Source organism: Hibiscus syriacus, unplaced genomic scaffold, assembly GCF_006381635.1.
Source record: "Hibiscus syriacus cultivar Baekdansim isolate YM2019G1 unplaced genomic scaffold, ASM638163v2 tig00110195_pilon, whole genome shotgun sequence".
Lineage (NCBI taxonomy): Eukaryota > Viridiplantae > Streptophyta > Magnoliopsida > Malvales > Malvaceae > Hibiscus > Hibiscus syriacus.
In genome coordinates, this window is record NW_024062621.1 from 1132860 (window position 1) to 1156460 (window position 23601).

The 23601-nt window shown below is 35.3% G+C and overlaps 4 protein-coding genes and 2 pseudogenes across 6 annotated transcripts; 2 read left to right on the plus strand and 4 right to left on the minus strand.

Annotated features, from left to right (window-relative positions):
- The first annotated feature begins 1084 nt into the window (after window positions 1–1084).
- LOC120218229 (probable leucine-rich repeat receptor-like protein kinase At5g63930) lies at window positions 1085–4987 on the plus strand. Its single transcript, XM_039215201.1, has 3 exons — window positions 1085–1143; window positions 1393–4352; window positions 4456–4987. The coding sequence occupies exons 2-3, from the start codon at window positions 1403–1405 to the stop codon at window positions 4827–4829; spliced, it is 3324 nt and encodes a 1107-aa protein (XP_039071132.1). The 5' UTR covers window positions 1085–1143; window positions 1393–1402; the 3' UTR covers window positions 4830–4987.
- Window positions 4988–5271: 284 nt separating this feature from the next.
- On the minus strand, window positions 5272–5850 carry LOC120218074 (glycine-rich cell wall structural protein-like). The gene has a single exon (XM_039215059.1). The coding sequence runs from the start codon at window positions 5848–5850 to the stop codon at window positions 5272–5274; it is 579 nt and encodes a 192-aa protein (XP_039070990.1).
- Window positions 5851–8450: 2600 nt separating this feature from the next.
- LOC120218235 (endo-1,3;1,4-beta-D-glucanase-like) lies at window positions 8451–12074 on the minus strand. Its single transcript, XM_039215215.1, has 8 exons — window positions 11968–12074; window positions 11023–11191; window positions 10547–10568; window positions 9799–9925; window positions 9614–9704; window positions 9432–9521; window positions 9121–9218; window positions 8451–8731 (listed from the first exon to the last, which is right to left on the minus strand). Exons 1-8 carry the CDS (start codon window positions 12028–12030, stop codon window positions 8591–8593), a joined length of 801 nt encoding a protein of 266 aa, XP_039071146.1. The 5' UTR covers window positions 12031–12074; the 3' UTR covers window positions 8451–8590.
- Window positions 12075–13560: 1486 nt separating this feature from the next.
- On the minus strand, window positions 13561–15132 carry LOC120218075 (annotated as a pseudogene).
- Window positions 15133–15182: 50 nt separating this feature from the next.
- LOC120218076 lies at window positions 15183–15868 on the plus strand (annotated as a pseudogene).
- A 139-nt stretch (window positions 15869–16007) lies between these two features.
- On the minus strand, window positions 16008–21475 carry LOC120218233 (serine incorporator 3-like). Of its 3 annotated transcripts, none has more exons than XM_039215209.1 (6): window positions 21202–21474; window positions 19939–20172; window positions 19248–19359; window positions 18994–19168; window positions 17131–17371; window positions 16008–16526 (listed from the first exon to the last, which is right to left on the minus strand). In XM_039215209.1, exons 1-6 carry the CDS (start codon window positions 21374–21376, stop codon window positions 16231–16233), a joined length of 1233 nt encoding a protein of 410 aa, XP_039071140.1. In that variant the 5' UTR covers window positions 21377–21474; the 3' UTR covers window positions 16008–16230. The 3 variants fall into 3 exon arrangements, with proteins under 3 accessions (XP_039071140.1, XP_039071142.1, XP_039071141.1); XM_039215211.1 differs by lacking the exon at window positions 16008–16526 and adding an exon at window positions 16872–16960 and having other exon boundaries at window positions 21202–21475; XM_039215210.1 differs by lacking the exon at window positions 16008–16526 and adding an exon at window positions 16872–16963 and having other exon boundaries at window positions 21202–21475.
- Window positions 21476–23601: the final 2126 nt, after the last annotated feature.

Below are 23601 nucleotides of genomic sequence, written 5' to 3' on the forward strand. Positions count from 1 at the left end.
TTTACATATTTTTAAAATTTATAGTTTAAACCAATTACCGAATAAAAAACTAATTAAGACATTGATATACAAAAAGCAAAACTGAAATTTGCTTGCCTGGACTGAAATTTCGTATATCGTTTACTACCATATATAATTTATATATATATGTATATATTTATTGCAGTAGCTATCTGCTAACTTGTAAGATCAAAGCTGTCCCAATCAATTCCTGTAAAACCAAATTTTCTCGAGAAAATCTTCTTGCTTTCCTTAAAAACTTGACTCAATTAACTCCAAGCTTTTTTAATTTTTTTATTCCAATTTTTTAATTATTTTTTTGGCTGCTTTATGGTGAAACATTGCTGCCAAATTCGGATACGAAACAAGTAGAAGCAAAGATGGTTTACTTGGCTCTTTTATAGAAATAAAGTAAGTTGCAAAAGCTTGAACTTTTTGCTTTCTTTTTTGTTAAATGCTTTACTGGGTCTCACCCATAGTTCTGTAATAGTTCTGGATTCTGGGTTTTTGTTAAAGCTTGATGTTGATGAGAAAACAAATCCAATCTCCCATGAAAGGTTTCATATTTTGCTTCCTGTTTTGTACAGTTAGCTATTCTGATCTTCTATTGAAAATCAGATTTCAAATTAGTTTAAAGTTTTTTTTTTCGATAATGAAGGGGAATATACTAATCTTTTCATTGGATGGATTCTTTACTTTTCTGTTCTAGATATTATATTCCCAGAAAAATTATGCTTTTGACCGATGAATGAATATTCAAAGTTAAATTTAAAACATTTTTGTGCCAAAAACAATTGAAAAGTCAGTATTGCAATGTTGCAGAACTGTGTTAAATCTCTGTTTTTGCTCTACCACTCTTAATAATGTTTGGTGTTTTGTGTGTGCTTATGATAGGTTACATGTATGGACTTTGTGCTTGTAGATTTGAATTCTATCAGATTTGGAAGAAATTAGGTAAAGGATGGGATTTTAATTCTATATGGTCTTGTTTTGTGCCTTCTACATTTAGTTAGTTTTCTGTCGAAATTCGATATTTCTCTTTGGTCGAAATACGATTAAGTGGCTTTAACTTTGTGTTTATCAGGGAGTTGCCGTGAAATTTGTGGAGTTGCTGCTTTTAATTTCTTGTAGTTCGATTAATAGGTATGGTGGGATTAATTTACTGGAGCTATACTTCTTTATGTTTCATATTCCCACCCTTTTCGTTTTTCTTTTTATCTAAAAAATTTTCATTTTCTCTTTTGAATCCTTGTCAATCAGGGGTCTTGAGCATTGGAATTCTGTATTTGGCATGTCGCTTAGCGTTATGTCGTTTTCTCGTGTTCTTATATATCTTTCTGAATGTGTATGTTGTTCTTTGTGGTTGTAATTACAGAAATTGCTGTTTTGCAGGATACAGATTATGGCATTGACTGAAGGGTTGAAGAATTCCAATGCAAGTAGACTTTCGGAATTTGGTTTTTGGTTGTTTATACTGCTTTCAGCTCTACTGATTACTATAGCAGACGGGCTAAATTCCGAGGGCCAATTGCTGCTCGAGTTCAAGAACAGTTTTCGTGACGAGTACAACCATCTTTGGAGCTGGAAATCCTCCGATGAGACACCTTGCCAATGGATAGGTGTCAGTTGTTCTTCGTATCATAATCCAGTGGTTTCGTCTGTTGATTTGAGTTCAATGAACCTTTCCGGAACCCTGAGCCCGAGGATTGGTGGTTTGACCCATATGAGATATCTTGATCTGTCGTACAATAGGTTCAGTGGAAATATTCCCAAGGAGATCGGCAATTGTTCATCTCTTGTATATCTGTATTTAAACAATAATCATTTCAGTGGTCCGATTCCCGGTGAAGTTGGCAGGCTTTCTTATTTGACAAGTTTGAATACATGCAATAACGAAATCTCCGGTTCCCTTCCAGAGGAGTTTGGGAATTTGTCCTCCCTTGATGAGTTCGTTGCATATACAAATAACTTGACCGGGCCATTGCCTCGCTCTATCGGGAATCTGACGAAGTTGAGAATATTCCGAGCGGGGCAGAATGCATTTTCCGGTAGCATCCCTGCTGAAATAAGTGGATGTCAAAGCTTACAAATGCTTGGTCTTGCCCAAAATAGTATTGGAGGAGAGCTACCTACGGAACTTGGAATGCTCGGAAGCATGACTGATTTGATTTTATGGGAGAATCAGTTATCAGGGTCTATTCCGAAGGAGCTCGGAAACTGTACAAGCCTTCAGACACTTGCATTGTATTCGAATGGTCTTGTGGGGCAGATACCGGCGGAGATTGGGAATCTTAAGTTTCTGAAAAGGTTGTACCTTTACAGAAATGACTTTAATGGAAGCATTCCAAGAGAGATAGGGAATTTATCTCTTGCAACCGAAGTTGATTTCTCGGAGAATTATTTGTCCGGTGAGATCCCTACGGAGTTCGGGAAGATAAAGGGTCTACACTTATTGCACCTATTCGAGAATCAGCTTACCGGTGTCATACCAAATGAGCTTAGTAGCTTGAAGAACTTGACGAAGCTCGACCTTTCGATCAATTACCTCACAGGTCCCATTCCTTATGGTTTCCAATATTTGACTCAAATGAGTCAGTTGCAGCTTTTTGACAATTTTCTTACCGGTACCATTCCTCAGCTGCTTGGAGTATACAGCCCACTTTGGGTGGTTGATTTTTCAGACAACCATCTGACCGGAAGAATACCGCTTTATCTTTGTCAACGTTCTAACCTTATTTTATTAAACCTAGGAGCTAATAATCTGCATGGAGATATCCCAACTGGGATTAAGAACTGCAAGACATTAGTGCAACTTCGTCTGTTCGGAAACCGGCTCAATAGTACCTTTCCTTCTGAATTATGCAATTTGGTGAATCTTTCGGCTATCGAATTGGGCCAGAACAACTTAACTGGACCACTTCCTTCGGAGATCGGAAACTGTGGAAAGCTTCAAAGGCTTCACATTGCAGCTAATCAATTTAGTTCCGAGCTGCCTAAGGAAATAGGTAATTTGACTCAACTTGTGACTTTTAATGTCTCATCCAATTTGCTTTCTGGAAGGATTCCTCGGGAGATAGTTGACTGCAAAATGCTTCAACGACTCGATCTCAGCCATAACAGCTTTGAAGATACTTTACCGAATGAGCTCGGAATCCTTACTCAGCTCGAGATTCTGAAACTTTCAGAAAATAAGTTCTCCGGAAATATACCTGCAGCTTTGGGGAACCTCTCACATTTGACTGAGCTGCAGATGGGTGGCAACTTGTTTTCTGGCAAGATACCGCCAGAGTTGGGTTCTCTTTCAAGCTTGCAGATTGCAATGAATCTCAGCAATAACCACCTTACCGGAAATATACCACCGGAGCTCGGTAATCTTAACTTACTGGAATTTCTCCTGCTCAATAACAATAATTTGAGCGGTGTAATTCCGAGCACATTCGACAGCCTTTCGAGTTTATTGGGATGCAACTTCTCATACAATAATTTAACTGGAGCTTTACCTGCTATCCCTCTGTTTCAGAACATGCCTGCAAGTAGCTTTATTGAAAATAAAGGGCTTTGTGGTAGGCCTCTTCAAGATTGCAATGCCGATCCGTCTTCTCCTTCAACGCCACCCATGAATAACGATACACGGGGAAGAATGATAACGGTAATTTCGGGTGTTGTAGGTGGTATTTCTCTTGTTCTGATTGTAATTCTTATATACCAAATCAGACGTCCACCTGAAATTGTTGCATCGTCGCCAGAAAAAGAGATATCACCATCTCCGGTTTCAGATGTTTACTTCCATCCCAAGGAAGGGTTTACTTTTCAAGATCTAATCGAGGCGACAAACAACTTTGATGAGAGTTATATCATTGGAAGTGGAGCTTGTGGAACAGTTTATAAAGCTGTTATGAATTCCGGACAAACGATTGCTGTTAAAAGGCTCGCATCGAATGCCGAGGGGAATACCATCGAGGACAGTTTTCGGGCTGAGATTCTAACGCTGGGAAAGATTCGGCATCGGAATATCGTGAAGCTTTACGGTTTTTGTTATCACCAAGGTTCCAATCTGCTTCTTTACGAGTACATGGAAAAAGGTAGCTTGGGTGAAATGCTTCATGGTACCTCATGTAGCTTAGAATGGTCAACTAGGTTCATGATCGCCCTAGGAGCTGCCGAAGGTCTTTCTTATCTACATCATGACTGCAAACCGAAGATCGTTCACCGCGATATCAAGTCCAATAACATCTTGCTTGACGAAAAATTCGAAGCTCATGTCGGTGATTTTGGTTTGGCGAAAGTGATCGACATGCCCCAATCTAAGTCCATGTCGGCAATCGCAGGATCATACGGCTACATTGCCCCGGGTAAGTTCTTTGACCTTCGAGTATAAACAGGTCTCTATAAACAGTTGAGACCATATGTGGAGATGTTTTAAATTATTGACAATACCTGTGGTTTATGTCACAGAATATGCATACACTATGAAGGTAACCGAAAAATGTGACATCTATAGCTATGGGGTTGTTCTACTGGAGTTGCTAACGGGAAAGACTCCTGTACAGCCATTGGATCAAGGAGGCGATCTTAACACACGGGTGAGACATTACGTCCGCGACCACTCGTTTGATGCCGGGATACTCGACAACCGCTTAAACCTTGACGATAAAAGCGTTGTCGATCACATGATTACCGTCTTGAAAATTGCTTTAAGATGCACTAGCCTGTCTCCTGTCGATAGGCCATCTATGCGCGAAGTCGTGGTGATGCTTTCGGAATCCAGGGGGCACGAAGACAACTCCACGGTGTCTCCTTCGCATGAATGTGAGAAATCCGATGACTGAGATGGTTTTTTTGGCTACAGATCTTCCTTATTATTTTCCCATGTACATATTTCCACTAAGAAAGCATCATATTGAGACTTAGTTCATTTATTCAGTCAAATACAATATACAATATAGTAACACCATTGTGCATATATGAATCATTGGCTCATTCTAAACATTCATTATTTAATTTACCTTTTTTTTAAAACAATCTTTTATTTTCGGAACTCGAACTCAACAAAGATCTAACGTTGCAACAGGTAGCAGTGACATGCACTGGTGTTGTGTTCAACAACAGCACCGTTTTTAAGGGGAAAAAGAGTTGAGATAAACGATATCAACAACTGAAAGCAACACCACAGACAGGACCTAAACTAGATGCCTGAAAATCAAGGAAACAGAAAGTAATGAAATTTAGACATTACACTTAAAACATTCTTCTAAGCAAGCATGCAAATTATTAAGGAGATGGCTTAATGCTACTGCTCGTTGAACCACCATGTCCATGTCCATCTACACCTGCTGCTTTACTTAAACCACCTATTCCTGGACAACCACCGCCTGTTCCAGGACAACCACCAGCACCTAGACCCCCAACTCCACCTCCAGTTCCACCGCCTAAACCACCTAGACCCCCAACTCCTCCGCCAGTTCCGCTTCCTAAACCGCCAACCCCGCCATCAGTTCCACCACCTAAACCACCAACCCCGCCTAAACCACCTAAACCACCAACTCCGCCGCCCAAACCGCCTAATCCGCCTATGCATTTGTAACCACCTATTCCAACTGCACCACCAACGCCACCAACTTTTCCAATCCCACCGAGACCCCCGGCCACCCCAGCAGCGCCCCCCATCCCAGCAAACCCACCAACTCCACCGTAAACAACATTCTTCTTGTCATCAACGCCATTACCCTTGGCCGAATCTTCCGTGTGTGCATTGGCTTGCATTGCATGTTCCTTCGGCACATTACGTGCATGACATGCATGCACAGTTAGCAAAACAAGAGCAAAAGACAAAGCACAAAAACAACCCATCTCTATCTGGTCTCTCTCTCCCTGTCTTTTCTTACTTGAGTTTAGCTGGCAAGCTTTGCATGGAGTTTGCTTCACATATATAGCGAGTCGATAAACAAAAGAAATAATGGGGGACAGTTGAGGGTAATAATGGCGGCATGTAGTAAATGAAAACGAAGGAGACATTGGTGTCACGATCTCGAGAAAGGAAATTTTATTGAACTTGACACCACAACAGAGAGGTAGGTTAAAAAGAAGAGCAAACTTTAAGGTAGTCTTATGTTGTGTCATCCAATTGCTGCCAAATTCCTTTGTGTTGCGACCAGTGTATACCTCTAATGAATTCTTCGTTTGGTGCAAGGACATTAATCTAAGTACCTCTTAAAAATATAAAGTTTTTTTTTAGCCTTTTTTAAGTTATAAAGTTTTTATTTAATCCAATGATAAATTTATATTTTTATTTTAACATTCTATTTTATTTATTTGTATTATACAATAATGATAAGTATAATGATCACATAATAAAAAGCAGATACTAAGATTCTACGTAAAAAATTATACGAAAACAATCATAAAAAAATAATGAATTTTTTTATTAATATAAAAAATACAAAAAAAAAATTGCGACTGCGCGATTTATCCCTAATTGCATAAATCTAATTATATACAAATTTAATAGAATCACATCTCAAATATTGAAATGTGAATTATATTTCGAAGCTGTAAATTTAATCAAAGGAGATTTGAATCATATAATTTTAATAATCTTGGTTTTTCAATTCTGTCATCGGTTAGATCACAGCTTGTCACTGTTATATATGTGAGTTAGGAAACTATGAGATGGTAATAGTTGTTTCACTTGGTATTTTAACTGTCAGCAAGTGGTCCAAACCTACAACTTTGTCCCCTTTTTAACTCCGTAAGAATTAACAAAGCTTTACAGTATCTTTATTATCACTGAGATGAAAATGAATACAGTTGGAGAGGAAAGCTGGAATTATTGCTTTTGTTTTTCAAGACAATTCTAGCATCAGAAGGATTTAAGTTTATGCGTGCATTTGAATGTCACTGAAATTTTCAATATTTCTCGTTACATCTGAGTTTTGAAATATATATATATATATATATATATATATATGGGCATGATCCAATTATATAGTGACGGAAAAAAAATAAAGAGTTAATCTAACGATCCTAAAAATGTATAAAACTAAAAGTTTTACACTAAGTGTAAGTGGCTCGTGACCCCTCTCTCTCTATATATATGGATAGGATCCTATTATATAATGTAAAACTCTTTTAGTTTTACACATATTTAAGATCGTTGGATGAGTGAAAATGAATAACTGAGATTGACAGCAGGAAATGAGAATATATTCACTTGAAAAAAATAAAAAGTCAATCTCAGCCATTTATTTCCACTCATCTAACGGTCTTAAATTTGTATATAACTAAAGAGCTTTACATTTGTGAGTGGATCATAACCCATATATATATATATATGAGCATATGTCGAGTAAGATCGAGTTTTGGATGTCCCAACCCCAACTCGAGAATCTCATACTTTCATATATGATATATGACTTGATTTGATTTTAAAAGTGCCTCACTACCCCGAATTTGACCTAATACTCATAAATAAATATATGTTATGATCTTATCTGATCCAACATCGACCTTCAAAACTCTAATCAAAAGTAAAATTATAAAATATATGTAAAAAAGAAAACTTAAAAATAAAAAAATTAATAAAATTAATAAAATTAATAAAATGCCCAAAAATAGAGAATAGCTGAGAGAAAATAAAACATACATATATTTTCGATATGATGATTTTTTATGATTAAAAATTGATTTTAATGATCTTAATGGTAAATAAACTCTATCCGATGTGAAAAATATATAATTCTATTTAAATTTGATTAAACAATGAAGGATAAGATCAAAAATAAAGAAAATGAATTGTTTTAACTTAGATTCATACACATCAAAATATTTTCTTATGAAACACACATCATGTTCAAAATTAAAAGGCTTAAAAGAAATTATTAAAAAGTTTTGAAATTAAACAGCAACCGACAACGATAATTGTTGCCACTGATTATGATAATTCTGATTTAAATTTTTTAGAGTAGATAGATAAAGAGAATATGTAAAAAGAGAACGAGTAAAAATGGTAAATTGAGAATAAAATTTTAAATATATATATATAGAGAGAGAGAAAACTATTTTCAATCGAGTCAAATATTTTTATCTTAAATCTTATTCTAATTTAAACTTAATTATCATTGTCTTAAAATCCGACATACCATTGTCTTAAATCCGACCCACTCAAACCAGAACTCAATTTTTAAAAGACAAAACTCGATCATATAAATTGGATTAAGTCAAAACTCAAAACCTATAACGTCCAAGTCCCATATCCATCCTAGTTAATACCGCTACTCATTTTCTTGTGCAACAGTTAAAAGGTATGCTTGTTCGGTTCTTCATTGTTTAAGCCCCTCCACGGGCGCTACAATAAATTGTTCATTAAGATAATTCCAGTTCTGCTGAGAAGGGTTTCACGTATATCTCAATTTCAACTTTATTACTTGTAATAAAAGAAAAACCCGACTCCCTGTCGTCAAGGATCGCTACGATAAGAATAGTATTCCGTCACGATGCATTAGAACTCGCACTTATTCTACGGAAACAAGACTACAACGTAAACATAATTCTAGATCAGAAACATGAACTCCGTCATTATCACACAAGTTTCTCACTTAATGTGCTTGGTGAACCAATTCAGCATATCTTGATGAGCTTCGTCGGCCCGCGACACCGCTGCCGGATCACTGACATTGTATCGGAGAGTCCATCCATGGGAACATTTAGGAAACATCTTCACAAATCTATCCACCTGCAAGGGGAAGACAATGTTTTGTAACAAAGAAAAAGGGAGTACATGTTCCATAGACAACATAATTCGTCATTCAGGAAAGAGCTGTTTCGCTTTGGATACAAAATATCCGTTCTGAAAATGTAGATTGTAAGGTGAAGAGTCTAATTATGGAATATAAGTCATCATAAAATCAAAAGTTGATATAGTGGGATGAGACGCTTGAATCCCTTAAGCAAGATTTTGTATTCGAATATTGATGTCATGAATGGAAAAACAAAAGATTAGCATTATGCGAGTTTTAACACCGTCTCAATAGAAGCCTGGCAAAAATAAGAATAGGATAGGCAACCTAATGGTGCAAACAAGAATCTCATCGATTAACAAAAATATGGTACGAAACAACACACCTTATTCAATTGTAAGATCTCATCGAACTGTTTTAAAAGTTCAGGAGGGTATTTCTTGTCTAGTTCAGCTGACAATATTGCAAGGGGCACCTTCACACCTGCGAAAATTCACACAATCAAATGCAACTTTTTACTATACAAGTTCATATGTATAATCACAGAAAGGAAGAAAAAGTGCATTTAGCTTGATGTGTTCGATTTTCAGTGAAACATTGTCCTAGAACCTAAAAAGCTACAAAGATCACTCATCCACGTTAGCAATTGCAAAGTCAAACAAATCATAGCTGATATATATAAACCCTGAATCTTACCCTTGATATCATCCACAGTCACAAATGAAGGATGTAAGATCACAGCTGCTTGGACATCGGCAATCTTTGCTAGTTCAATCACAGCTTTAGCTGAGGTAATCAAAAGACTCGGTATTAGACTTCTAGTAATAAACTGGTTGCAGAACTAAATGAAAAAGATGATATCTGCTATGAAGACTCACCACCCCAACAGAATCCAGCAGCTCCAATTTTCGAAACACCTTTACTTTTCAAAGCTTGAACCATTAGTTTTGCATCCTTAAAGCCTTTTTCCTAAACAAGCAATTAGATGCATAAAGACATAGAACTTCAAAAGTGATGCATCATTCAGTATTGGATACTTTTGTAGGTAAAAAAGGCCACTAACCGGTGAATGATCCTTTAGCCAAGCATCTTTAGGTCTATCAGTTCTATTAGGATTAAAGGGTTCTCCATAAAAGAAGTCAGGAACCACCGCATAGAATCCAGCTGCTGCGACCTTGTCTGCGATTTTTCTATTCAATCAAAAGGAACTCAAATTAGGTCCCAGAAGCTGGTACAGTTCAACTCAAGATGCTAGATAGAACAAACCATGTGAGTAAATTGGCTTCACACAACCATCCTATAACAGACTAACCCATTATATCACAATCTCGAACAAATAATTCAACTATGAAAAAAAACAGTTAGAGCCAGGCATGCCAAGTATTAATTAGCTAGATTGTAATTGTCAGAATCTGACTTCCATTTTCAAAATGTTGCAATCATATATTACTTTTGTGTTTTACGCCAAGAATAATAGGAGAAAACATCTAGATATAAAAATGGTCAGACCATAAAGTTATTGAAAAAAAAGCAACATAAATCGTATATTTTCCATGGAGTATGGCCACATTGATGGACTATGAAGCACGAACACTCCATGCAGGGGTGCCTACCAGTGTAGAACAGACGTCCAACACAATGGAACATGTATCGAACATTCCAGAACTCATAGAAAACAAAATAAAATAAATTTAACAAGTGAGAAACATGGCCAAAACACGTTTGGATATGCTTTGACAAGATTGACACGCTAGGGAAAACTAAAGTAAAACATTGGCAAAATTCAGTTTCACTGGCAGAATCACTCTTACCTCAAATTTGGAGTCTCATATCCTACAGAGACAAGAGAAGAACAGTGAAATTAGCAGATGATCAAAACGATGGTGATGATTAATATGATCCTGATGGCAACCGCTATTAATACTTCATGGAACAGAGATAAGCAGTTGCAGAAACAAGGATCAATTGAAGTAAATGTATGGTAAACAAAGTACAAAACCAAGATATGATATGTAGAAAAACAGAGTGCAAAGTGCAAACAAATAAAAAATAATGAAGAAAAAGAAGTGCAAAAAATGGGTGAAAAGTAAAGAAACTTCTTTCCCCCCTCCCTCCTTTCCATATATATATATATATATAACCAACCCTTGAAGCTATTCAATTCCTAAACAGACTGTTCCTCATCAATTTGACACAAAACCCAAACAGAAAATAACACAAAAACTCACATTAAAGACTGAAGCAGATAGATAAACAAAAGAAATGTGAAGAACTTATGGATAAATACCGTAAACATCAGATGCAAGAAGAACAGCAAGCTTGGACTCAAGAGAGCCAGAGACATAAGTGTTGAAGTCAGCAAGTTTCTCGACATGACCAGCTCCACTTGCAGGGTCTAATGTTGGTGGGTTTGAAACACAATGAGGACTTAACGCCATCTTCCTCCCTCCATCTATCTAAACAAATAGAAACAGAGTATAAAAAATGAGCGAAGGTCTAATTTTTCTTCAATTCCTGTACTCTTGAAAATTTTCAAATTTAGTCCATATGCTTTTAATTCCAATAATTTTATCACTTGACTTGTATAATTTAACAATCAAAGTCCAATTGATAATATTATTAATTAACATTCATTAAATTTGAAATGCATTGTCAATTGGACTTTAATTTTTAAATCAGACCTTTGAATATTAGAATGTCACGTATTCAAATTTAATGATAGCATGTTAACAATGTTATCAGTAAAATTTCAATTTTTTAATCAGATAAACAAACAAGCGAGCATCCATTTATAAACCTTCATTGAGGAGGATGAATAATGGCTCCTACAGTATTAATCCAGATTCCGATAATGCATGGATCCATAGTTAAGACGAATTTCACAATTCAACTTGTTATATTCACTGTCTCAAGATTCGAAGCCCAAGTCTAAAAAATATTCAAAGAGACTTTAGCTGCATCTGCTACACACTGGTACTCAGTGGATCCCACGTTATTGATTGACAGTAATTCTAAGGTCAGACTGTCATTCTTCTACTTTTACCTAAACTTTGATTCTATCGTACATTTTAGTCCCATTTACCTATGATTCTATTTAAAAACAAACAAACAATATCAGAGAGACTACGGAACCAAAGCCAAATCATCAAATAAAACAAGGCAAATCAATGGGGAAAAAACACAAAGAAATGAAAAGAAAAGCAAATAAAAGAGCAATCGAAATGCGACAGACCTCGGGGACGACGCAGTGGGCGCCGTGTATCAGCAAAAGGAAGAGCAACGCCGCCGAGAACATCGTCGCGATTGATTTTTGTTTTCAATAGTTATCGATCCAAATCTAACAAATTATTGCCGAACAGTCTATATTTAAAGAGAGGGGATGAGATATGGAAAAGGACAAAAAGAGAGCCGTCGTCGGTGAGTGCTATAAGGAGAAGTCAACTTTTCCTCTCGTTAATTTTTCCCATTCTTTTTGGATTTTGTTAATTTTTAAACTTTTAATTTTATAATATAAAATACATTTTATATACTTTAAAATATTTACTCACATGGTGTAATCTAACTAATTAATGATATAATCTGATTAATTAATAATATAACTTTTATGTCACTATTGTCACTCATAATTCCATAGAGGTTTAATTGGTAGTTAAAATATGAGAAAATGAATTAGTTTAATTAGTATGTAATTAGTACAATATATAGGGGGTGTGAAATTTAATAATCTAATATTATTTAAAAATAAATTGAGTGAAAAAAATGATTTGATTTAAAGATTATAAAGAATAAACATTTCGAGTTAATCAAATCATATTATTTTGCACTCTCATTTGAGTCAAAATAGATTTTATAATTTAAATCAATTTAAAATTTTATTATAATAGAATTTATTAAGTGATCTCAATGATTAAAGAGAATAGAACAGATATATGTATGTTATCAATAACTAAGAAATATTCTAAACAGATATATCTTAGACTATTTCAAAAATAATAATAAATTGACATAAATAACTCTAGAGCCCATATCAATTGTGAAAATATGTAAACTAATCTTTCTGAAAAAAAAATTATTTTCAATTGAAAATTTAGATTTTTTGAAGAAAAAAAAGTGTTGAATTAAGTATCGTCATGTTATAACATCTTATATTAGTCTTATTTTTTAAATAGATTTGATTCTAAAAGTGAGGCATAGACGCAGAGTACGGCTACGTGCTATAGTGCGCCCGTGGGGACGAGGTTTATGAGGGAACAGCGGAGAGAGGATTGTATTTTTCTACAAGTTGCTAGAAGAAGGCGATGAACAGGGTACTTTGGATTTCGGTGTTTAAGTTTACATTATTTGACATGATCTGTTCGATGGGGACAAAAATCTATCACATGATTTGACGACGAACCAATGAATCCAAATAAATAATTTATATAATATGAATAGCTCATGATTGATGATGTCAAATAATTTGGAGGGTATGACTATTAAGTCATGCCATCGGCTCCATAATTGCACCACCAATATTTTATGTCATGATCAAATTATGCACTATACGTAAGCAATGACTAATGTGTAAGGTAATAGATTTTAATCTGATTTGATTTTATATTTTTGTTATTTTTTCATATAAAATTAAGTTCAAAACGTATAACTAAATTATAACATCAAGATATTACTTCATGTACCTTTTAAAGTGATATTTTATTTTTTCATGTGCTGCTGATAGGGGAGTTTGGTACTAGGCCCATATGTCGTTTGGCACTAGGCCTATATGTCGAACCACATAACAGAAATTTCAATGCATTGGCTACATGGTATAGCATAGACACCAAATCTATTCAAGCTTTTCTAAAGTAAGGCACAATGCATTAAAATTCATTCTTATTCTACGGAATTTTAGACTATACGCATTAACTCGGTCATGATCGGATAATTTTTCCTCACTCGACGTATCTGGTGAACCGGTCCATCCATGAACACATTTAGGAAATATCTTCACAAAACTATCGATCTCGCTCCCTTTTAAGATCTCTTCAAACTGTTTTACAAGTTCTGGTGGGGACAAATGGTCAACCTCAGCTCCCAATATCGCAATCGGCACCTTCACACCTGCAAAAGTAATTTGCATATATAAATAATAAAATGCTTTGCAAAATGGTCGGGTAACAATAGCAAGACCTCCCGAAAATGGAGTTCATTTAATAAACTGTGCTAGAAATGCTAAAGAATTCAATTCCTACATGGGAAAGGAAAAGAAAATGACGATATATACTATCACTTTTTTCCTTCTTTATTGAGCGTTTGTGACTCGGGGTTAGTGGTGAATATGTGTTTTCATCCTTAATTTATAGCAGAAATTTTGAACTCATTAAGTGACATCACTTATAAATGAAATCCGAGTTTAAGTAGATATAAGTGCAAAAATGAAGAACTCTTGTATTTATTGCCTGTATATGTGTTCATTTTACATCAATCTAAAACATAATTATCGAAAAGATTTTTTTTCTTTCGTTCTCTATTTTTCTCAAAGATCACCTGAAAAGAGTAATACCGTCGCATCACTTTAGATATTGAGTGTATAAAATTCTTAATGGTTATGTTAATCTTAAGAGACAATGTTCATTTCGAGTATTACACCAGTCAAAATGATTTTACTTCTAAAATAGTGATTCTTTCACTATCAAACTTTAATTTATTTTCTGTGAATACTAACATTTCATTTTGGGATAGTACCATTACCAATGAACCCTAATGCAAAAACATAAACAGAATATGCACAGAGAGACAGTCCAAACCAGTTTCTGATCATGTAAAAAAAGTTTACCCCTGATATCATCCACGGTCACAGCTGTGGGATGTAACAGTACGGCTGCTTGGATAAGGGCAACCTTCTACAGTTCAACCACAACTTTAGCTGAGGTAATCAAAAGACTTAATATCAGGGATGAAGATCGAGTCAAAGTCAAATTAAATAAAAATTAAAATACGTTGTTTTTTGACTTTTCAACGTGCTCGTATCAACATAGTCAAATATCTGCTATGAAACCACTTAAAATATGGAGCAAAAAATGAAAACTCACCACCCCAACAGAACCCAGCTGCTCTGATAGATGAAATCCCTTTACTTCTCAAAGCAGCAATTATTAGCTTTGCATCCTCGAAACCCTTAGCCTAAACAAGCAATTAAATGCATGCATGAGAGCTTAAAACTTCAAAACAGATGCATCATTTCAGCATTGGGTACTTTTGTAGGTTAAAAAGAAAGGGCACTAACCGGTGGATGATCCTTTAGCCAAGCAGGTAAAGGTCTATCAGGGTTATCACTGATAAAGGGTTCTCCATAAAAGAAGTCAGGAACCACCACATAGAACCCGGCTGCTGCAACCTTGTCTGCAAGCTTTCTACATACAATCAAATGCAACTGAAATTAGAGGTACGAATTAAATAATATGCTAGCTGAAGACAAGCAAGAACGGAATGAAATACGGGCAGGTTTCTCTTGCTGCAGCAATGAATAGAGTGAAACTCTCAGCCGCCCTAGCTGCTTCTTTAGTATGGTTATCCGGTGGCCATGGTCTGGTTCATTCATTGATAAAGGAAACTCTTCCCTCTTGGTTTATATCTGTGCATAGGTCCGACCAAGAGCAAGGATCAGGGCTTGTGGCAATGCTTGGGGGATACGCACTCGCATATTTCACGGTGCTTTGTGGTGCTTTTGCTTGGGGAGTCGATTCTTCTTCATCAGCATCAAGGCGGCGACCTAAAATCCTCGGGTCACACATGGAGTTCCTCGCAAGTGCACTTGACTGAAAGATATTGCTCGGTAGCGATGGAGCCACGTGGCATGCCTATGTGTCGGGTTTCGTGAGCCTAATTGTCGGTTGCACCCCGAATTGGGTCCTAGATGTGGATGTAGATGTGCTAAGCAGGTCAAGTAAGGGGCTGAGACAATGGGATGAAGAGGAGCTTGCTTTGGCCTTGCTTGGCATTGGGGGGGTTGGAACAATGGGTGCTGCTGCTGAACTCATAATTGAACACTCTGACTCCTAACCTTATCCCCCACTTTTGAACACTAGTATTTCATTAACACACGATAGTTGGTTTTGTAATGAAAGCCTGATCGTTTTTTTTCCAATATAAGGGAGGGCGTAGTTCGAATTAGGGGAATGGATTGCAGATGTTGGGATTCAAATCTAAGTCTTGTCGAATGTTCCACTTTTAAGTTTAGTTGCATAAATGAATCAAGTTCTGATTTTTTGTTGTTGTTCCAAACCGATGGGAGCAAAATAACGATTTTGTCTTTATACATTCATTATGCTGATTTTATATGCAGGATACAGCAAACAAACCTGGCTTCACTATCTACAACCATGGGTTTCCAACAAAAGTAAAGGAAGAACATTGATAGTTCCAAGAGATGAGTAGCTTTATATACCTATTTACTCAACTATTCAGATGCTAATGGCTTTTTGAATTGCTAGGCATGCTGCTGAGACGAAAACTACTAGAACTCGCGGTCAGGGAGAATCAAAGGTGCCACGAGGGTCCAAACATAGAGTCCAGCAGTGACCCACTCGGTGCAGATTCGAACCCAGACTGATGTCCAGCCAACGTCTATGAGATCCGAGCTCTCGGATGAGCTGGTCCATCCGGAAAGAAGCATGGCAGAGTACATGCTTGCCAAGGCAAATATCAGGTGGAAGAATGAATACGAATAGCTAACCGGTGGAGCTTCCTTCTCCTTCTCCTTCTCCTTCCCTTCTTCCACGTCGTCCCCTTCTAAAAGTGGTTTTGCTGTACCTGAACCACAAGGCACAAGGTTTTAATCACTTGGTAAGCCAAAAGAAAACATCAGATCTCTTAACTAAAGTGGTTTCTAACTTTCCAAATGAATGAAAGCTATTCTCCCAACTAGAAAGAACACTAATTCTGAGGACATTTTAAGGGGGTTTTGAAATGCAGAAGCTTCTCAAACGGCAGTCAATTTTTTTTGGAACAAAAGTGGGGCCTCATTAAAAACCCCCTTTGTAATTGAATATTAATCAATGATTATACATCGACCAGCATAAGGAGGAAAAGATATACATTTCCTTCAGAGTGTATCATCGAGAGGCTGCAGGGACATTGTTTAATTCATTTCCAAAAGGGGGGAATCTAGCCTCATTCATCATCTACAATGGGCAATGAAAATATCCCTTTCCAGACTACATAGCAGTTCAGCCTTATCCTCCCCTCTACTTTTGCGTATCATAAATTTCATCCAAGCCTCCAAGAAGTAGAAAAAATATAATGGTTAATAGAAGTGAATCCTGTAACAAAAATATAATCCTCTACTATAAACATGTTCAATTTTTGTGGTTTCTGAGAACTTAATAAAGTGATAAAATTTGCATTATATGACTACCTGCTCTTGGGGAAGATGGTGGTGATAAAAATGTTGTCGAGGATCCAGCACGGAGAGCAGAATAGATAACTGAGAGAACTGTTGTGAGCATCCCAAGAATAAGAGTACTTGTAGAAACTGCTGAGGATTTATAATGGAGACCATTGCATACATAATCTCTAGGTTCACTGGAGAGACCCGTGTAGCACACATAAGCACAGTAAACTGATATCACAGAAGCAGGCAAAAGGCTGCCATTCACCTGTGTAAGATTTATAATTTCAATTACATTCAGTAGCAAAAATCCAAAATATTTTCATTAAACCAATACCACGAGATACTACAAGCCTGCAAAAACCCAAGGTTAGACTTAACACATTGTTTCATGTCTTGCATGCAGATGCAATTTACCAAGGAACATGCCATGTGCTTTCCTATTTGCGGTGTACATTGCCTATGGAGTATTGGAATGCACACAATGAACGGGCATTGAGAGTCGAGATATCTGGGTCGTGTTAGTTTTATCAAGAAAATTAGAGCTCCTAGTGAATATATTATACAGCTTCAAACACTAGGTAAACTAGCAGATGGCCTAAGGTGCTAACCAGATATATTGTCCAATTTTTGTGCCATTTAACAGTAACTCCTTAAACGACTTGAAAAACATATATATTTTGATAAGAAGTGGAGACCTCGTTAAAAAAACCCCTTCATGATTAAAGGCACACCAATAGGTGCTCCTTAATCAGCTGAAGGAGGAAAAGAGTATCTCAAAAATATATTGATAACAGAAAAGTAACATAATGTTAAAAAACAGCCAAACCCCCTTACAAAGAACAACCCGAAACACTCAAACAAACATCCTAAACAAAACAATAAAACTAACCAATACCAGCCTTAGTTAAGCTATCAGCCTCAATATTAGTTGTTCTATCAACCCATCTGATAACACCCTCCATTTCTCTTAACGTAGCAGCAATATCCTTCACTAAATCTACATAAACAACAGGACATCTATCTAAATTCTTAACCCAATCCACTGCTAGTTTACTATCAGTTTCAACAATCCAACGATTCTTAAACCGCTGAAGAAGAGAATCAAAGAAAATTAAACCCTCCTTAATGGCTTTAAGCTCCATCAAAGTAGGAGGACCTGGTCCAGAAGCCTCTTGGAAAGAACACATCATCGCACCAACCCCATCTCTTAATAAACCACCTATTCCACTTTTTCGCCAATCTCCACTCACAGCTGCATCCACAGTCAATTTTAGATAACCCTTTGGAGGAGGAACCTAAGGCACAATATTAAGAATCGAATTTCTGGAAGAAGAGCAGAAATCTCCAATAGAGGGATCAGTAATGAGAGAGTCCTAAGAAATAGATACATCCTTGAACTTAGCTAAGAACCAAGAAGCTAGCCTAAATCTAGCCATAAAAAATAGATCAATCTGATCTAACAACCCCCCTTCAAACACAATTGCATTTCTGAATTTCCAAATAGTCCAAAGAACAACTCCTGGAATAAAGGACCAAATAGAAGAATAAGGCACCAAATCATCCCAAGCTAGTAAAAAACTTTGAGCATTATCATGTAGAACCGAACTAACTTTCCAAAAATTCAGAAACTTATTCCATAGGGACCACGCCACAGAGCAGGAGAAAAATAAATGAGAGGCAGATTCGATCTCTTTTACAAAAAGTACATGAAATGTCTACAATCCCCGAAACCCCTCGCTTTTGTAATTCAAACTTTACTGCCAATTCCAAAAATAGAATAAAGGACATATATATATATATATATATATTTGGCTTATGCAACTCAATCTTTGCAGCAGGTCAGTTGATGATCAAAAAGAAACAAATAGAAAACAAGTGTATCCTTACCGCAGGATGCAGAGCTATAATTCCAAAAGAAAATGCCAGAACCATTGTCATGACAATAAAGAAGACGTTCAGGCCGCAGTCATGACCAGAAGGGTTGAACCATATAAACAAAATGCCAGAGAATACAAATGCTGAGAGATAGCAACAAACTGATACAACAAGTAAAGCAATATACCTGAAGGAACAAAATTTAACGGTTAAAACAATAGGAGAAACAATGGAGAGCATTAATGAACTAACGGAATTGAACCAACCATTTCTGTTCATCTTTTTCAACCCAGGCATCATTCCACGTGTGTGTAAAGTCAAGTAAAATAATCACTTGAACCAACAAAAACAGACCAGCACCAAATTTTGATAAAGTTCCTGAAAGTAGAGCAAAATTTGCAATATTAGTTGCATATTTTTAAACATAGCCCCTTTCATTCAGAAGCTGGGAATTTACTTAAGAACTTGCACCTCTTGATAAATCCTATTGAATTAATTTTTTGGTGATTAACTATGCCTTTTAAAAAACACATATTCTGGATAATTACTTCATAGACTACTTTATCATACTGACAATTCATGTAACATCGAAAAGAAGAATTGCCTTTCACTTATCTTGCTATGTTAATCAGATTTGATCTTATAAAAAATAATCCTATGCAAGCCTGAGAAACAGTTAGCATGAAAACCTAGATGTTCTTTCAAGTAGCTCCATAGAGCAAAAGTTTAAAACAAGATTGTTGCATGTATTAAACAGGTCCAACGCAATCCAGTGCATGAGGCTCCCAAATTGTTGGGTCTCGGAAGGGTCAGCTATACTTGCCTGGCAGAATGCTGTTTAATGTATGAAAATAGGGAACAAAGTCCGTTTTTAAAAAAGTGTTTCCATACCCATGTGAACTTACAGTCCTCCAGATTAGAGAAGATACTAATGATTGAGCTTCGAGCAAAACTAACCATAGACTGTGATGATAACATTGGGAAGGAAGAACATTAGGATCACAAGCAAAATCCAGATCACCATCTTTGCAGTCCATCCACCATGATGCCATGAATCACGTCTGTCATTTTGGTCCTTCACACCAATCATTATTAGAGCTAGTATGACAAAAAACAGGAAATTTCCCAAGCTGACACGAAGCACTGCCTGTTCTTGATACCATGCTTTTGGGTGAGTAGAACTGTTTATCCCTGCCAAGAAAACATCAGAATACTTGTGATTAGACCTTCCTAACCAGCCATCCCCTAGCTTGAAGGAGAATTAATGAAAGTATTGATTGTACAACACAAGACACCAGAAGTAGTTATGTACCAGAAAATTGCGACCAGGAGAAGTGCATTGATTTGTTGTGATCTTTTGGAGCAATGAAGTAATTATTGAATGTACCAAAAAAATATGTGTTCAAGAGAATGCTTAGCCAATGTACAGAATACAAATAATAAAGCACCCATTTTATTCTGCCATCATATAACACACATATCCTTAACACTTTGGGAAACAGTCATGTTTTACATTGGCTTAGATTGGTAATAGCATAATGTTGATGGTAACATTAGGGTGATGATGGCTGTATGCGGTTCACCCCTTTTGATTTGAGCATAGAGCGCAACTGGTGGTTTTGGGGAAGAGTGATGAGCTAAGGATGATGATTAGAATCGGGTCGAGGGAGAGATAGTCCCCTTTCTCAGTCTTGTATGAGGCTTATTGGTGTAGGAAGTAGGATCATGATGATTTCTCGTAGATTGGTAAAGCGAATGTATATAACCTTGTGACAGTAGATTTTGTTATGACGGATCATTAGGGTCTGCCAAAGGTTATGTTAGTAGAAAATAATCGGCTGGAGGATGTGAATTTCCTAAGACTATAGTTAAGGGAGGAATTCTTCCGAAGATTTATTATTCCGGAGACTTTGATCATCGGAGGAGTAACAGTAAAAGTGTGATTTGCGAGAGATAGGAGGTGATACAATCCATACCCTTTAAACATGGGTAAAAAGTCAAATGCCAAACAGGACGAAAAAATATTATAATCTTTACACCATAATTCTCAAGAACTTAGAAGTTAAGGTTCCAATATCAGCTTTTACAACCCTATAAATTAAACCCATGTTTATTTTCAATAATTAAGGCCATACCAAATCCTAAATCCCAAAAGGAAGTTAAATAAATTAAAAAATACACATAGGGTAAATCTAGAGGGAAGAAGAAAGGGAAAATTACATGGCAACTTCTCCAAAAGAGGTGCACCGACTTCTCGAAGAATCCATGAAACGATGAGGGAAAGCCCGAAGAGGCCACAATAAGCAAGCCTAGCTGATTTCTTTGAGATCCCGGAGGCCACCGTTGAGCAAAGGCCGCATGTGGCTGCAGCACAGCAAGAAGCCAAACACGACATCTCTATAACTCTCCTTCAAGCTAAGAATCCAAAATCTAGAGAAATTCGATTAATTTATTAGGAAATTAAAAGCTATATATATATATATATATATATATGATAAAAACGGGAAGAAATTATTGACTGGTAGCTGGAGACGAGGGAGGAGAGACGAGCAGTTGAGATTTCTGTATTAGGAAATTAAAAGCTATATATATATGATAAAAACGGGAAGAAATTATCGACTGGTAGCTGGAGACGAGAGGCGAGCAGTTGAGATTTCTGTTTTTTCTTACTTCAAAAAGACAAATTAATTAAATTTAGTATAAATTATTTGATAATTACCTTAATTATTAGAGTAAAGTACTTATTTGATCATCTAACCTATTACTAGTTTCTATTTCAGTCAATTATTTTTTTTTAAATCATACATAACATTATATTTTAATTTTGTTTTGGTCACCAACCGTTAAAAAATTAACGGTGATATTGACGTGTTATCATAAGGTAATGTCATATCAATATTAAAAAATGTTTTTAAAAATTATCACATCAATATCACTATTAATTTTTTAACAGAAAATGATTAAAACATGATCAAAATATAACGTTATGGATTATTTTTTAAAAAAAATAATAGTTGAGTTACTAAAACAGAATCTAAGTTGGTCACCCATCTATTCTCACATTTTTATTTGGTCACTCGCCTATTTTCTTTTTAAAATCATACCTAAAATATGTTTTGTTTTTATTTTGGTCATTTATCGGTAATTTTTTTAACAACGATGCTAATATGATATTTTTTAATTATTTTTTTTAAATTTTACATCACTTTTCTTTTTCATAGTTAGTAATCTGACGATTTTTTAATTAATTTTATTCAACTAATTAAATAAACTTCTTTAAGAAATTTTGGCCATTCATCAAGGATGATTTAATGATTTTCTTCTAAGCTTTTTACGATGGGAAATTGATTAATATTTCCTTGAAACATTTCCTTTGTTCCTACCTTTTGTATCTCAATTTTAGTTGATGGGTCTCTATTTTATATGTTTCGCACTAAAATAGGCATTCGTCAGGATATTATATCGTTACTTTTTTAAATAATATAAAATAATTATAAGATAATATATGTTTTAAATTTTTTAATTATTGATAATATACATCTAAAGTAGTATTAAATGAGGACAACACTCCTTTTAACCACTGATATATCTTATCTATGAGACTCTTAGCATATTATTGTTAACTTAAATGGTTAAATGAATATTATTATCTCTTGAGGTCTTGAGTACGAGCATGACGTATATAAGGGTGTATAAACGTTTATTGTGAAATGACTAAGAGTCTTTCAAATAGATACTAACTTATATTCACCTCAAACTAACAAAAAAATTGAGAGTTGTTATCATCCACCCTCTCTACCCCCATTTAAACAACAATATTCTTTTTAAAATTAATTGAGTGACCCCAACGATTAAAAAAAATATTGTTCTCTCTTGAGATCTGAGTTCGAGCAGATGCGTATACATGGTGAGTGTTGTCAATGGTTAAAAAAATTATAAACATATATTATATTGTAATCATTCTAAACTATTCAAAAACTTGATAATATTTCTTATTCAAATTGATTTTTTTGTGTATTAGAAATTTGTAAACTAAAAAGATAACTAAAATAAAATTAACATAAAATAAGATATATAGAAGATTTTTTTTTGACGCAATTTGATATTGTTAATGGACCGACACCCTTTGCTATCTTTTTGTTTGGCAATGAGGCATGAATAATCAGTGAAATGTGACCTTAAATCTATATATATATATATATATATATATATATATATATATATATATATATATATATATATATATATATATATATATATATATATATATATATATATATAATAAAAAGAGAAACAATTATTGTTGAAAGCTTAATGATAAAACTTATGGGTCATTTAATTCCAAAGAGAGATGTCCTTTTTTGTTCCTTTTTCTTCATGTGAAAAGTAGGAAAAAAAAGTTGCAACAAGCATTCACAATTCACCTTGAGCTCCACATTAGCCTATATAGCATCAAATATATAGCTTACCAAGGCCGTGATTCAATCTTAACTTCTACAATATAATATTTATACATCTTTATAAATATTTATCACATCAAATTTAAATTATTTATATCGTAAATATACAATTAAATTATTTAGCATACCAATATAAAATGATTATGACAATATTTCTTTA

Coding starts and splice junctions, on each gene's coding strand:
- LOC120218229 (XM_039215201.1), top strand. CDS start 1,403: ATGGCATTGACTGAAGGGTTGAAGAATTCCAATGCAAGTAGACTTTCG. Junction 4,353..4,455: donor ATACGGCTACATTGCCCCGG/GTAAGTTCTTTG, acceptor TTTATGTCACAG/AATATGCATACACTATGAAG.
- LOC120218074 (XM_039215059.1), bottom strand. CDS start 5,850: ATGGGTTGTTTTTGTGCTTTGTCTTTTGCTCTTGTTTTGCTAACTGTG.
- LOC120218235 (XM_039215215.1), bottom strand. CDS start 12,030: ATGTTCTCGGCGGCGTTGCTCTTCCTTTTGCTGATACACGGCGCCCAC. Junction 10,569..11,022: donor TCTTGCATCTGATGTTTACG/GTATTTATCCAT, acceptor TTGTCTCTGTAG/GATATGAGACTCCAAATTTG. Junction 9,705..9,798: donor GGCTAAAGGATCATTCACCG/GTTAGTGGCCTT, acceptor TTGCTTGTTTAG/GAAAAAGGCTTTAAGGATGC.
- LOC120218233 (XM_039215209.1), bottom strand. CDS start 21,376: ATGTCGTGTTTGGCTTCTTGCTGTGCTGCAGCCACATGCGGCCTTTGC. Junction 19,360..19,938: donor TGTTATCATCACAGTCTATG/GTTAGTTTTGCT, acceptor CTCTACTTTCAG/GAACTTTATCAAAATTTGGT. Junction 16,527..17,130: donor ACCATCTTCCCCAAGAGCAG/GTAGTCATATAA, acceptor CTTGTGGTTCAG/GTACAGCAAAACCACTTTTA.